Source organism: Oncorhynchus nerka, linkage group LG25 (genome assembly GCF_034236695.1).
Source record: "Oncorhynchus nerka isolate Pitt River linkage group LG25, Oner_Uvic_2.0, whole genome shotgun sequence".
Lineage (NCBI taxonomy): Eukaryota > Metazoa > Chordata > Actinopteri > Salmoniformes > Salmonidae > Oncorhynchus > Oncorhynchus nerka.
The window spans coordinates 26304138-26319790 of NC_088420.1; the positions used below are offsets into that span (position 1 = coordinate 26304138).

The 15653-nt window shown below is 45.7% G+C and overlaps 1 protein-coding gene across 2 annotated transcripts in view; it reads right to left on the reverse strand.

Annotated features, from left to right (window-relative positions):
* Window positions 1-15653, reverse strand: part of LOC115109280 (NT-3 growth factor receptor-like) — a 327886-nt gene that overhangs the window by 19143 nt on the left and 293090 nt on the right. For both annotated transcript variants that reach the window (XM_029634027.2, XM_029634025.2), the window contains exon 13: window positions 12915-13045. In XM_029634027.2, coding sequence (XP_029489887.1) covers window positions 12915-13045 — 131 coding nt within the window. The remainder of the gene's footprint in view (window positions 1-12914; window positions 13046-15653) is intronic.

Sequence of the window (15653 nt, forward strand, 5' to 3'; positions counted from 1 at the left end):
CAGCGGCAGTGACTGGGAGACCAGTCAGGATCGAGGGGAAGATCAACGGAGGAAAGTACAGAGAGATCCTTGATGAAAACCTGCTCTAGAGTGCTCGGGACCTCAGACTGGGGCAAAGGTTCACCTTCCAACAGGACAACAACCCTAAGCACACAGCCAAGACAACGCAGGAGTGGCTTTGGGACAAGTTTCTGAATATCCTTGAGTGGCCCAGCCAGAGCCCGGACTTGAACCCGATCGAACATCTCTGGAGAGAACTGAAAATAGCTGTGCAGTGACGCTCCCCTTCCAACCTGAGAGCTTGAGAGGATCTGCAGAGAAGAATTGGAGAAACTCTGCAAATACAGGTGTGCCAATCTTGTAGCGTCATACTCAAGAAGACTTGAGGCTGTAATCGCTGCCAGAGGTGCTTCAACAAAGTACTGAGTAAAGGGTCTGAATACTTATGCAAATTGGATATTTTAATTTCTTTTTTTGCTTTGTGATTATGGTCTATTGTGCATAGATTGATGAGAAAAAAATACCAATTTAATTCATTTTTAAAATGTGGGGTACGTTCCGAAAGCACTGTAAGCATTTCGCTGCACGTCTGATAACACCTGAAAATCTGTGTACACTACCAATAAACTTTGATTTAATTTGATTTATCTGCTAAATGAGTCGAAAATATTTGATAACTGAGTTATATTTATGAAAAAATCTTTTTTGGGGCTTCCTAACAATGATCCATAGATAAACACTAAAACCCAAGCACACACACAATACCCTGGTTGGTGCGAAGAGAATAGAGACAGGGTAATGAACAGAGCAGGGGAGGTAAAGCACTGTAATCTTCTAATTTAAGGAACAGAACATGAAATCAACTTTTCTCTGACAGGTTGTCACAATGACCCAGCAAACCTCATAGCTTTACAGAAGCAGATCATTTAGTCATTTACTTCATTATGTTTCCCATATACATAGTCTGACATTTCATTATAGAGCTGTGATAAGAGACGTGCGTGCCTTACCAGATCTAGACGCTGCGGTTGCCTACCATATTGGCTCAGAGTTGTGGTATCATTATTGACAAGCTTAACACCCTTCCTGATTTCCCACCTATGAAATATTTGGCATTTACACTCAATGTCTTGTCTCTTTCTGATCCACCATACGTTAACAGGTAGGATTAGTTCCTTATTTTGTCTAGGACGACTGCCAAGCAGTCATTTCTGGGTACTTTTCCATTAAAACACGATATATTTTGTAGCTGTACTGTAAACTAAAGTTCGAAAACAAAATTCATGTTTTCCAGAGATTTGACAATACAATCCTCCACCTACGTAAAAGTCCACAACAACAACACCACAGCTAAAACATAATAATTCAAAGCATTCTTAACACACTATTAATTGCATATAACTAACATTGCCTTACTGTATTCAATTATTTGACAGTTAGTTATAAGTAGGCGATATATGATTCATCAATGATAGATCTGAATGATGATCACAATGTTTTGCTAATGTTTTATTAAATTTGAATTCCCTTATATCACAAATGCAGAGTGGACAGCATGGACAGATGGCAAGGCATCCATCCCTATCATCCTGGATGCTTTATGACCCCTGTGCTGCAGTGGAGAGCTGTGTCCTCAGAGTCCACCTGCATATACAGGACATACTGGAGAGCCGACACATAGACTAAACAGTTTTACTGGTAGTCTCCGAGACTTGTTGACCTACACATATATAGTCTGACATTCCATTATAACCTAGATATAACTTAAAATGACATATAAGTAGCTATGTAGCTGTGCTGCTTACGTTGCAATCTTACCTAACATGAAATACAAACTACATTGTTAAAAAACAATAGCATACAAGCCTATATGTTTGTGCGGCATCTATTTCAATAGGATCCACTCTGGTGACTGGGGATGTGAAGAAAAGAATGAACGAAAAAGCAAGACAAAAGAAAGCCAGCTCAGTGTTGCCTCCATTACTCTTAATCAAAGCATATGTGGAGTAGAACAGTTTGGGAGACGATCCCTCACAGACAGCCTTATTTCTCCAGCTGCAGTCTGTCTCTGTAAGGTCGGCCTCTTTCCCCTGCCTCTGCACTGCGGCTCCCTCCCTCTCGCTCCACACTATCATGGCTAACATCATTCCATGGATGAGCGCATTGATGAAGAGTGGTGGTGACAAGAGGGAAACAGTGATGAATGTGCCCCTTGTCTCCAACCATCATAGCGTGACCCCTCCTCCAGCAGCTGATCTAGGTACCTTTGTATGACCTTTGAACTTTAATATCCTCAACCGTGTCATGTTAGAGGTGAAATTTGCATTTTAACTCTGAGGTTACCATCGTAATCTTTACGTGAAATGTAATAAATCAAGCGCAACAATTACTGACAGCCACTTCTCATTTCAAGGAGATTGTGACAGTACGACCCACTGTGTTAAAGGATGGATATGACACAGTGATGTTATGTGACCAGCTACCAATATCTTATGTTTTTAACAGGAACAAATATATTGTTTGAGAATACTGTATCTCTTTTTGCACTAACAATTAAGTACATTTCCATGAATGTTTGACCTGGTTCCTCCTCTGACAGCCAACACAACTGCTGTCTACATATGGATTTCACCTTGCTGTGAAAGGAACTCTCTCTGCCAGCCTCACTCACAACCATCCATTCACATTATGCAGGCCCACACCAGCCACACCACCTCCACAGTATTCACCTTGCTTTCTCCTATTACATTTACATTTACATTTAAGTCATTTAGCAGACGCTCTTATCCAGAGCGACTTACAAATTGGTGCATTCACCTTATGACCTCCAGTGGAACAGTAGTGCATCTAAATCTTTTCAGGGGGAGGGGGGGTGAGAGGGATTACTTTATCCTATCCTAGGTATTCCTTAAAGAGGTGGGGTTTCAGGTGTCTCCGGAAGGTGGTGATTGACTCCGCTGTCCTGGCGTCGTGAGGGAGTTTGTTCCACCATTGGGGGGCCAGAGCAGCGAACAGTTTTGACTGGGCTGAGCGGGAACTGTACTTCCTCAGTGGTAGGGAGGCGAGCAGGCCAGAGGTGGATGAACGCAGTGCCCTTGTTTGGGTGTAGGGCCTGATCAGAGCCTGGAGGTACTGAGGTGCCGTTCCCCTCACAGCTCCGTAGGCAAGCACCATGGTCTTGTAGCGGATGCGAGCTTCAACTGGAAGCCAGTGGAGGGAGCGGAGGAGCGGGGTGACGTGAGAGAACTTGGGAAGGTTGAACACCAGACGGGCTGCGGCGTTCTGGATGAGTTGTAGGGGTTTAATGGCACAGGCAGGAGCCCAGCCAACAGCGAGTTGCAGTAATCCAGACGGGAGATGACAAGTGCCTGGATTAGGACCTGCGCCGCTTCCTGTGTGAGGCAGGGTCGTACTCTGCGGATGTTGTAGAGCATGAACCTACAGGAACGGGCCACCGCCTTGATGTTAGTTGAGAACGACAGGGTGTTGTCCAGGATCACGCCAAGGTTCTTAGCGCTCTGGGAGGAGGACACAATGGAGTTGTCAACCGTGATGGCGAGATCATGGAACGGGCAGTCCTTCCCCGGGAGGAAGAGCAGCTCCGTCTTGCCGAGGTTCAGCTTGAGGTGGTGATCCGTCATCCACACGGATATGTCAGCCAGACATGCAGAGATGCGATTCGCCACCTGGTCATCAGAAGGGGAAAGGAGAAGATTAATTGTGTGTCGTCTGCATAGCAATGATAGGAGAGACCATGTGAGGTTATGACAGAGCCAAGTGACTTGGTGTATAGCGAGAATAGGAGAGGGCCTAGAACAGAGCCCTGGGGGACACCAGTGGTGAGAGCACGTGGTGTGGAGACGGATTCTCGCCACGCCACCTGGTAGGAGCGACCTGTCAGGTAGGACGCAATCCAAGCGTGGGCCGCGCCGGAGATGCCCAACTCGGAGAGAGTGGAGAGGAGGATCTGATGGTTCACAGTATCGAAGGCAGCCGATAGGTCTAGAAGGATGAGAGCAGAGGAGAGAGAGTTAGCTTTAGCAGTGCGGAGCGCCTCCGTGATACAGAGAAGAGCAGTCTCAGTTGAATGACTAGTCTTGAAACCTGACTGATTTGGATCAAGAAGGTCATTCTGAGAGAGATAGCGGGAGAGCTGGCCAAGGACGGCACGTTCAAGAGTTTTGGAGAGAAAAGAAAGAAGGGATACTGGTCTGTAGTTGTTGACATCGGAGGGATCGAGTGTAGGTTTTTTCAGAAGGGGTGCAACTCTCGCTCTCTTGAAGACGGAAGGGACGTAGCCAGCGGTCAGGGATGAGTTGATGAGCGAGGTGAGGTAAGGGAGAAGGTCTCCGGAAATGGTCTGGAGAAGAGAGGAGGGGATAGGGTCAAGCGGGCAGGTTGTAGGGCGGCCGGCCGTCACAAGACGCGAGATTTCATCTGGAGAGAGAGGGAGAAAGAGGTCAGAGCACAGGGTAGGGCAGTGTGAGCAGAACCAGCGGTGTCGTTTGACTTAGCAAACGAGGATCGGATGTCGTCGACCTTCTTTTCAAAATGGTTGACGAAGTCATCTGCAGAGAGGGAGGAGGGGGGGGAGGGGGAGGAGGATTCAGGAGGGAGGAGAAGGTTGCAAAGAGCTTCCTAGGGTTAGAGGCAGATGCTTGGAATTTAGAGTGGTAGAAAGTGGCTTTAGCAGCAGAGAGAGAAGAGGAAAATGTAGAGAGGAGGGAGTGAAAGGATGTCAGGTCCGCAGGGAGGCTACACTATTGTCCACAATACTGAGTCGATTCCAGACAACTTTGTGAGATGCCATTCACGGGTTTATAGACGAATAAGCAAACTCAAAGCAATGTTTGGAGGGGATAGAAAAGTGCCTGTAATCCTAGATTCAGATCATTTAGGCGAGAAAAAACATCACCCAGACAGGTCAGTTGTGTGAGAAACTCGTCATCATGCAAGACGTCAGACAAGTGAAAATTATGTTCAGTAAAGAAAACTTTAAGCTTGTCTCTCAATTATTTATTTTTTGTCAATACTTTGCCCCTTGATAGCCAGCACACTTCTGTATGTTTTAAAAGTGTTACATGGTCGCTGCCCATATCATTGCATAGTGCAGAAAATACACGAGAGATCAGGGGCCTTGCTTTAACCTCTTCAACCTATGGGGGCGCTGTGTCATTATTGGATAAAAAGACGTGCCCGTTTTAAGCTCAATATTTTGTCACGAAAAGATGCTCGACTATGCATGGAATTGACAGCCTTGGAAAGACAAACCTCTGACGTCTCCAAAACTGCAAAGATATTATCTGTGAGTGCCCCAGAACTAATGCAACAGGCGAAACCAAGATGAAGTCTCATACAGGAAATGCCCCAGATTCTGAAGGCGCTGTGTTCCAATGTCTCCTTATATGGCTGTGAATGCGCCAGGAATGAGCCCGCGCTTTCTGTCTATTCCCCGAGGTGTCTGCAGCATTGTGACGTGTTTGTAGGCATATCATTGGAAGATTGACCATAAGAGACTACATTTACCTGGTGTCCCGCCCGGTGTCCTGTGTGCGTAATCTGTAGGTCCATGCGCGTTCCATTTCTTCAGAAGAGAAAGTAAAGTGCCACGATGGATTTTATCGTCGATAGATATGTGAAAAACACCTTGAGGATTGATTCTAAACATCGGTTTGCCATGTTTCTGTCAATATTATGGAGTTAATTTGGAAAAAAGTTCGCGTTTTAATTACTTTTTTTTTTCCTTACCCAAACGTGATGAACAAAACGGAGCAATTAGTCGACACAAATAATATTTTTTGTAAAAACGGAACATTTGCTATCTAACAGAGTCTCCTCATTGAAAACATCTGAAGTTCTTCAAAGGTAAATGATTTTATTTGAATTCTTTTCTGGTTTTTGTGGAAAATGTTGCTTGCTGAAATAGAGGCATAATCCAATGCTAGGCTAATACTAATACTACTACTGTTACACAAATGCTTGTTTAGCTATGGTTCAAAAGCATATTTTGAAAATCTGAGATGACAGTGTTGTTAACAAAAGGCTAAGCTTGAGAGCAAATAGATTAATTTCATTTCATTTGCGATTTTCATGAATAGTTAACGTTGTGTTATGCTAATGAGCTTGCAGATAGATTTACACAATCCTGGATACAGGTTTTTTTTCGTAGCTAAACGTGACGCAGAAAACGGAGCGATTTGTCCTAAACAAATAATCTTTCAGGAAAAACTGAACATTTGCTATCTGAGAGTCTCCTCATTGAAAACATCCGAAGTTCTTCAAAGGTAAATGATTTTATTTGAATGCTTTTTCTGGTTTTTGTGAAAATGTTGCCTGCTGAATGCTAATGCTAAATGCTACGCTAAATGCTACGTTAAATGCTACGTTAGCTATCAATACTGTTACACAAATGCTTGTTTTGCAATGGTTGAGAAGCATATTTTGAAAATCTGAGATGACAGTGGTGTTAACAAAAGGCTCAGCTTGAGAGCAAATAGATTAATTTCATTTCATTTGCGATTTTCATGAATAGTTAACGTTGCGTTATGGTAATGAGCTTGAGGCTGTAGTCATGATACCGGATCCGGGATGGCTCGACGCAAGAAGTTAACAAAGTTAACCATTTTCACTGTAGTGTCCAAAACGTCTTTCAAACTGTCAGGAATTCCCTTGGCAGCAAGAGCCTCTCGGTGGATGCTGCAGTGTACCCAAGTGGCGTCGGGAGCAACTGCTTGCACACATGTTACCACTCCACTGTGTCTCCCTGTCATGGCTTTTGCGCCATCAGTACAGATACAAACATGAGCAGCAGCTACGTTTGGCTACGTACGGACCGTTAGTGGAATTCCCGCAAGAGAGTAACGGTTAATATGATTGGATGTTAATTATTTGACTAGACTATGGTTTAATTTGATTTTTGGCAGTGACATGAGGCTACTCGGGCGAGAGGAAAAACTACAAATGTAAAGCCCCGTTGGAAAATATAAATGGACTGTTTGAAAATGTGAAGATTTTTATTTTATAAAAAAAATGTGAATCACAATTTTATTTGGTGTACCCCCTACGACATTGTGCGTACCCATACCCCAGTATGGGAGTACCTGATATAGACCGAGCAGTGGTGGTGGTTTTAGTTTAAATGTAGCTTATGTCTCTCGAGATTGTACTGAGCTCAACATAATTCAAGCAATATCAGTTTACCATTATTTAGTTACGGTTATCTTGAGGTTTAAATTTAATTTCAAGATCAATCCCTGAGAAAATGATCCTAATTTAATATTTGGTCGATTAAGTTAATTGTTCAGTGCTGGTTAATGATACATGCTGAAATATTGAAACTGCTCTTCTTCAGTTTACAAAAGGTTTCTGTCTAAAAAGTGTCAACAGTGCACTTGGCAGATTGATTAAATGTCCAATGCAGCCATTTTTATTTCCATATCAAATCAATTCTGGGTAACAATTAAGTACCTTACTGTGATTGTTTTCAATTAAAATAGTCATAAAGATTTAAAAAATTGCTTCTTAGCAAAAATACATTTCTCAAGCAAGACTTTTGCTAGTTCTGTCTGGGAGTGGTCTGAGTGGGGAGGGGAAAACTGAAAACTATTTGTTATCGGCAGAGAGGTTTGGAACTCTCTTTCTTATTGGTCTATTACCTCATTTACCGCCTGGTGATGTTACTCCATCCCACCAAAACTGTCTGAAATTTCTGCCGATCTTTTCAAACAGCTCTTACACTAAAAGGGCGTTATCATAATTTTCATAATGTCACAGTATTATTCCAACCTCATAGGGTGGAAATATAAAACCCAGAAAAATCCAGTTTTTGACTGCACTCCTCTTTAAAATGGATGTCATTGTAAACAGGTGTCTGCATCAACTAGGGTTGCTATAACACAATCCCAACAGACCTGATTAACCTTGAAGCTGTGGAAATCTATACCCTTGTAATAATGGGTTGAAAATGTGCGAACAAACATAATAGCTACATAAGCTGTTTGGTGGCCACCACCTCAATTATGCCCCAACTGCAATCCAGGAGGACGCCTCTAAAGTCACATAAATATTGATCGCTGAACATTTAACGCCTCCCTTCTCCCTGTGTACCATTGTAACAAGGTACACCATATGGCCCTGGTTGAATGACAGATCTTACTGCTGCCATCAAACCAACTGAGACCTATTTAGGATCAGGAAATCTATGATCACCCTTTAGCCTCACTAACAAACAGCTATATTTTAACATGCCTCCTATGACAGCCACATTTATGTTCTTAAAAAGCTAAGGGAATCACTGAATAAGTCAGAGGTCATATTTATAAAAGACCCTGACAAAATGTCATTCAATTGATAAATATGCTTGGCTCAGAGGATTAAAAAAAACAACTAAATAACAGACATTTTGGTTAATTGCTCAGCACTAGTGTGTGTGTGTGTGTGTGTGTGTGTGTGTGTGTGTGTGTGTGTTAGTGAAGGGGTGAACTGGTGGGTTAATGCCCACCAGTTGTACATAATGCTCAAAGTTGTTTGTCTGTTCTACAGTTAATGCTACGGTTCATTAGCCGTTTATTTAATATTGAGCAACATTGAGCTCAATTCCAACAGTGAAGCTACTGCTAAAAGTGGCGCAAAAAATCTTGACCCAAAAGTTTATATTGAAGTCAGCCATAAGGACCTGTACAGCATGTAAAACATGTTTAATATTGTGTTAAGTGAACCTGCTAATGAGATATATTGCTATGAACGTGACTTCCAGGGGGAAATGCTCTCACCTATTAGTCAGCTGCTGCAGTCACCCTGCCCCAGTATCCAAAAAAGGTTTAATAAAGGTTTTTTACAAGCAGCCGAAGAAAACAAATGCCTCTTCGGCACCTCAAATGTATTGAGCTGGTGTAGACTTCCGATAGTTGCTCAGCGAAACTCCATATTTGGCGAGTAACAAACACATTTTGACATCAAAACACTTACAGAGCTGTCTAATGGGAGTTTGAATCTGAGCTGCCTGTGGATTACAGAGGAGACACGCCATACTCATCGTCTCTAACGCATAGATGCTGGGGCACCGTCACCTCATATTGGACCGGGGCACTGTCACCTCATATTGGACTGGGGCACTGTCACCTCATATTGAACTGGGGCACTGTCACCTCATATTGAACTGGGGCACTGTCACCTCATATTGGACCGGGGCACTGTCACCTCATATTGGACCGGGGCACTGTCACCTCATATTGGACTGGGGCACTGTCACCTCATATTGGACCGGGGCACTGTCACCTCATATTGGACCGGGGCACTGTCACCTCATATTGGACTGGGGCACTGTCACCTCATATTGGACCGGGGTACTGTCACCTCATATTGGACTGGGGCACTGTCACCTCATATTGGACCGGGGCACTGTCACCTCATATTGGACCGGGGCACTGTCACCTCATATTGGATCGGGGCACTGTCACCTCATATTGGACCGGGGCACTGTCATCTCATATTGAACTGGGGCACTGTCACCTCATATTGAACTGGGGCACTGTCACCTCATATTGGACCGGGGCACTGTCACCTCATATTGGACCGGGGCACTGTCACCTCATATTGGACTGGGGCACTGTCACCTCATATTGGAGCCTCATACTGTCACACCCTGGTCATAATATATTGTGTTTGTCTTCATTTATTTGGTCAGGCCAGGGTGTGACATGGGTTTATTGTGGTGTGTTTTGTCTTGGGGTTTTGTGGGGTGTTGGGTGTGTGGCTTATCTAACAAAGTCTATGGCTGTCTGGAGTGGTTCTCAATCAGAGGCAGGTGTGTATCGTTGTCTCTGATTGGGAACCATATTTAGGCAGCCATATTCTTTGAGTGTTTTGTGGGTGATTGTTCCTGTCTTTGTGTTTGCACCAGATAGGGCTGTTTCGGTTTTCACATTTCATTATTTTGTATTTTCTGCATGTATAGTTTTTTCCTTCATTAAATATATCATGAATCATCATCACGCTGCATTTTGGTCCGATCCTTGTTCCACCTCTTCGTCAGAGGAGGAGATAGAAGAGAACCGTTACAGAATCACCCACCATAACAGGACCAAGTGGCGTGGTAACAGGCAACAGCAGCAGCAGGAGCAGCGCGACAAGAATTTCTGGACTTGGGAGGAAATCCTCGACGGGAGAGGACCCTGGGCTAAACCAGGGGAGTGTAGCCGCACCAAGGTGCAGCGAGAGAAGGACTGGACATGGGAGGACGAACTGGACGGTGAAGGACCCTGGGCTCAGCCTGGAGAATATCGCCGCCCCAAGGAAGAACTGGAGGCGGAAAAAGCGGAGAGGCGCTGGTATGAGGAGGCAGCACGGCGACGCGGATGGAAGCCTGAGAGTCAGCCCCAAAAATGTCTTGGGGGAGGGCTCACAGGGAGTATGGCTATGCCAGGTAGGAGACCTGCGCAAACTCCCTGTGCTTACCGGGGGGCTAGAGAGACCGGGCAGGCACCGTGTTATGCTATGGAGCGCACGGTGTCTCCAGTGCGGGTGCATAGCCCGGTGCGGTACATACCAGCTCTTCGTATTGGCCGGGCTAGAGTGGGCATCGAGCCAGGTAAGGTTGGGCAGGCTCGGTGCTCAAGGGCTCCAGTGCGCCTGCACGGTCCGGTCTATCCAGAGCCACCTCCACACACCAGTCCTCCGGTGGCAGCTCCCCGCACCAGGCTTCCTGTGCGTGTCCTCGGTCCAATACCTCCAGTGCCAGCACCACGCACCAGGCCTTCAGTGCGCCTCGCCTGTCTAGCGCTATCAGAGCCTTCCTCCTCTCCAGCGCTGTCAGAGTCTCCCGCCTGTTTAGCGTAGCCAGAGCCTTCCTCCTCTACAGCGCTGTCGGAGCCTCCCGCCTGTTCAGCGCAGCCAGAGCCTTCCTCCTCTACAGCGCTGCTGGAGTCTCCCGCCTGTTTAGCGCAGCCAGAGCCTTCCTCCTCTCCTGTGCTGCCGGAGTCTCCCGCCTGTTCAGCGCTGCCAGAGCCTTCCTCCTCTACAGCGCTGCTGGAGTCTCCTGCCTGTTCAGCGCAGCCAGAGCTGCCAGCCTGCATGGAGCAGCCTGAGCTGCCAGCCTGCATGGAGCAGCCAGAGCTGCCAGTCTGCATGGAGCAGCCAGAGCTGCCAGTCTGCATGGAGCAGCCAGAGCTGCCAGTCTGCATGGAGCAGCCTGAGCTGACAGTCTGCATAGAGCTGCCAGTCTGCATAGAGCAGCCAGAGCTGCCAGTCTGCATGGAGCTGCCAGTCTGCATGGAGCAGCCAGAGCTGCCAGTCTGCATGGAGCAGCCAGAGCTGCCAGTCTGCATGGAGCAGCCAGAGCTGCCAGTCTGCATGGAGCAGCCTGAGCTGACAGTGTGCATGGAGCAGCCTGAGCTGACAGTCTGCATAGAGCTGCCAGTCTGCATAGAGCAGCCAGAGCTGCCAGTCTGCATGGAGCAGCCAGAGCTGCCAGTCTGCATGGAGCAGCCAGAGCTGCCAGTCTGCATGGAGCAGCCAGAGCAGCCAGTCTGCATGGAGCAGCCAGAGCAGCTAGATCCGCCAGTCAGCCAGGATCCGCCAGTCAGCCATGATCTTCCAGATCCGCCAGTCAGCCATGATCTTCCAGATCCGCCAGGCAGCCAGGATCCGCCAGTCAACCAGACTCTTCCAGATCTGCCAGTCAACCAGACACTTCCAGATCCGCCAGTCAACCAGACTCTTCCAGATCCGCCAGCCAGCCAGGATCTGCCGGAGCCAACTACCTGCCTGAGCTTCCTCTCAGTGCTGAGCTTCCTCTCAGTGCTGGGCTTTCTCTCAGTGCTGTGCTTCCTCTCAGTGCTGAGCTTCCCCTCAGTCCCGAGCTTCCCCTCAGTCCCGAGCTTCCCCTCAGTCCCGAGATTCCACTCAGTCCCGAGCTGCTTCAGTCCTGAGCTGCCCCTCAGTCCCGAGCTTCCCCTCAGTCCCGAGCTGCCCCTCAGTCCAGTGGGGTTCTGGGTGAGGACTACTAGGCCATGGTCGGCGGCGAGGGTGGACTATCCTAGGACGCGAGGAGGAGGGACTAAGACATTGATTGAGTGGAGTCCACGTCCCGCGCCGGAGCCGCCACCATGGACAGACGCCCACCCGGACCCTCCCCTATTGTTTTGCTGTGCGTCCGGGAGTCCGCACCTTAGGGGGGGGGTTCTGTCACGCCCTGGTCATAATATATTGTGTTTGTCTTCATTTATTTGGTCAGACCAGGGTGTGACATGTGTTTATTGTGGTGTGTTTTGTCTTGGGGTTTTGTGGGGTGTTGGGTGTGTGGCTTAGTGGGTGTGTGGCTTAGTGGGGTTATCTAGCAAAGTCTATGGCTGTCTGGAGTGGTTCTCAATCAGAGGCAGGTGTGTATCGTTGTCTCTGATTGGGAACCATATTTAGGCAGCCATATTCTTTGAGTGTTTTGTGGGTGATTGTTCCTGTCTTTGTGTTTGCACCAGATAGGGCTGTTTCGGTTTTCACATTTCATTATTTTGTATTTTCTGCATGTATAGTTTTTTCCTTCATTAAATATATCATGAATCATCATCACGCTGCATTTTGGTCCGATCCTTGTTCCACCTCTTCGTCAGAGGAGGAGATAGAAGAGAACCGTTACACATACATTCAGTCTGATATGAAACAACCAACATGGTACTCATAGTGACCTCAATGATCATTAGTATGATTATTGATCTACACTACAGCAAAAAAAATCTAATTTTTATCGATCCACGTTGTTGAGGCGGCTGGCCATGGCAGGTGTGGTGGCCCCAAGAGTCGTTCAAGGATCAGGTTAATACAGTTCATACGCTGAGCGCTGAGGGGCCCTGACCTCTGTGAGGGGTCTGCTGTAACTGGAGAGTGAGGTGGCCCTGTGTAACTGAGAGATCAACTCTTACCTTGACAGCCACAAGCATCTTGTCCTTGGTAGGGCTGAGGTTATAGCACTCTGCCAGGAACACCTTCCCAAAGGCCCCCTCTCCCAGCTCCCGCTTCAGAATGATGTCCCGACGCTTTATGTGTTGCACGTCTGAGAGAGAGAGAGAGAGAGAGAGAGAGAGAGAGAGAGAGAGAGAGAGAGAGAGAGAGAGAGAGAATTGCTATGGTAACTATATCAAATACCAACAATTTGCAAACATTTGACAGAGAGACGTGGTTTAAGTGGTCAGCAGGTCCAGGAGCAACAAACCATCAGTGTTTCTGACAGAATCAAGGGCAAGTGTTAAGTGATGGTTTACTGATGGGACTGGTATGTCTTAAATCCTGCTCTGAAGCCTCAGTGTATCTAATGATGAGGTTGGATTAATTGGCTACAGGCATACAGAACACAGCCATAAGACCTGCTGTGGCACTACAGTGTTAGAAGAGATGTGAGGTTAAAAACAATTGTGTTTGTTACTTACTTGCAGCATACATAAATATACCACATACATAACATTTCCATTGCCCAGTAATAAAATAACATCTTAGAACCTGCACACCATAGCATCTGCAATGAGGAAATGTTTATTCAACCAGTAGGATGCAATGCTTAAAAGTCTAAATGTCTCTTCCCCTTCCCTCCCCAAAAATAAAGTGATCATAATAATCCAAGCAAACCTGTGAAATGTCTGCAACCTGCCTGCAACCTGTACACTGTGCTAAAATGGTAAAATTGTGAAATCACAGTGTACAGCCAGAATTAGTCCTTCATCTCTATGCGTTCCACCTGTTCTGAGTGGCTGAAAGCTGCATTCTGGGGGAAGTGTGGCTTCCATATGGCAAGTCACAGCAGCAGCTGGTATTTACTCAAAACAGGGGTTCGGATGAGCTGCTGTCCAACACATATACCCACTAATGTCCAAGGACCAGCCCAGTACGGTACCACAGTTCCCCCCTGGAGGACTAGGGCAGAGAACAGAGATAGATACATACTGAGGGATGGGATGGACAGAGCTCGTATTACTATTGGTTGGCACAAACTAGGCATTTCCCTTATGAAGCACCCGAAAAATAGTAGCTACAATGCAATGAGCACCATTAAGGCAATAACAAATTAATAACACCATGATATCACTGCAAATATTTCTGCTTGAACTGCGACCATAGGTGATCTTAAAAATATGTTTGATAATGGTTTGCACTGGACTGAGATAAATAAAAACAAATATCAGTAATCACATTAGATAACATTTATTTAATCAGGATCCAGAAATAAGTCATTGTTTTGTTCTCTGCAATTGCTTTTTTTTATCCCTTCCCTTCTCAATTTCCCAGAGAGAGTGATAGGTTTACAATTAGCAGGTAGCTACGTGTATGCTGGAAGGTGTGCTGTCTATCGACACAAAGCAATTAAGGAAGTTACAAATAGCTTGGGCTAATTTTCTCATTACCACAGCGGTTGTGGTGCATTCACCTCTCTGTTTATGTGGGCGAGGGCATCCATTCAGGGAGTTTACCCTCACTGGGCCATATCCCTCTCAGTGTGGCCCAGTAGCACATAGCACACAGCTGGGATAGAACAGGACAAAGTCTTTATCCTAATTAGGCTGCTTTGCATTGGAAGAGCAGATGTTGACTTCACAGTGCTGAAAATGACAGAAGAGCAAACTAGAGCTGGTTTGGTTTCAAATGTTTGCAAATTATTGGTATTTGATTGGGAATATAGTTACCATAGCAATTCTATCTTTCTTGCTCTCTCTCTCCAGTAGACCACAAATGACAAACAGAAGTGCAGCATTTCATTCAGTCCAATCACTGGCACTTGACTTCTGAATGATGACTTTATGCAAATGCAGCTGTTTTCAGCGGTGACTTTTCATCAAAAGTGACTTCTCATTACATGAACTCTGTTTAACATATTTGAGTTCAAACACAATTGTACAGTAGAGTAAACACAGGTGTGAAATACATACCAAATCTTCAATCTATCAGTAAAAGGCTACATTTGAGTCCTTTGTAATAGATTCTGCTGTGAACATCACATAAACCCACAATTTTCCTTTGGGTTGGGAACTAAAATAGGAAGATGCCACAGCAAACTGAAGCAATATCTGCATGTTCCCTGACCCAGTCCTCAAATGTAAAGTCCCCTTACTTCCTGGATTATTTAGTGTATGTGTTAGTAGCAATGTAATCAGATAGGGATTTACTTCCCTCTAAAGCCTTGTTCACACTGCAGGCCTTAATGCTCAAATCAGTTTTGTTTTTCAAATGTGTTTTGGAATACTGATTGTCCAAACAGCAATCATTTGCTGACATGGCTACATTAGTTGTCATAGCAATGATGGGTATGTGTGCTGTGGTGTAGGCTGATTTGTGGTGGAAATTGTGCTTCCTATCAGGCAGAAGTTATGTAACAATACCTACCATGGATGTTTCCCAGTAGCTTTGAATGATCAAAATGATAGGGTAAGATCACCTTTAAAGCCTCAAAGGAGAAGATGATCCAACTTTCTGGTCCTTTTCGGTTTGCCACAGAAGTCAACTAGCTAGCTGTTTAGCTTTCTAGCACATTTCCTAGCGTTATAAACAATTAACAAGCTAGTTAGCTACCACATGTTCTTGTCAAACTGTCAACAGAGTAGCTAGCGAGCAACAAGCTATGACAAATAAGTCTAAAAACCACTGACTGCAAAGTCGCATGGCCAGGAATCAGA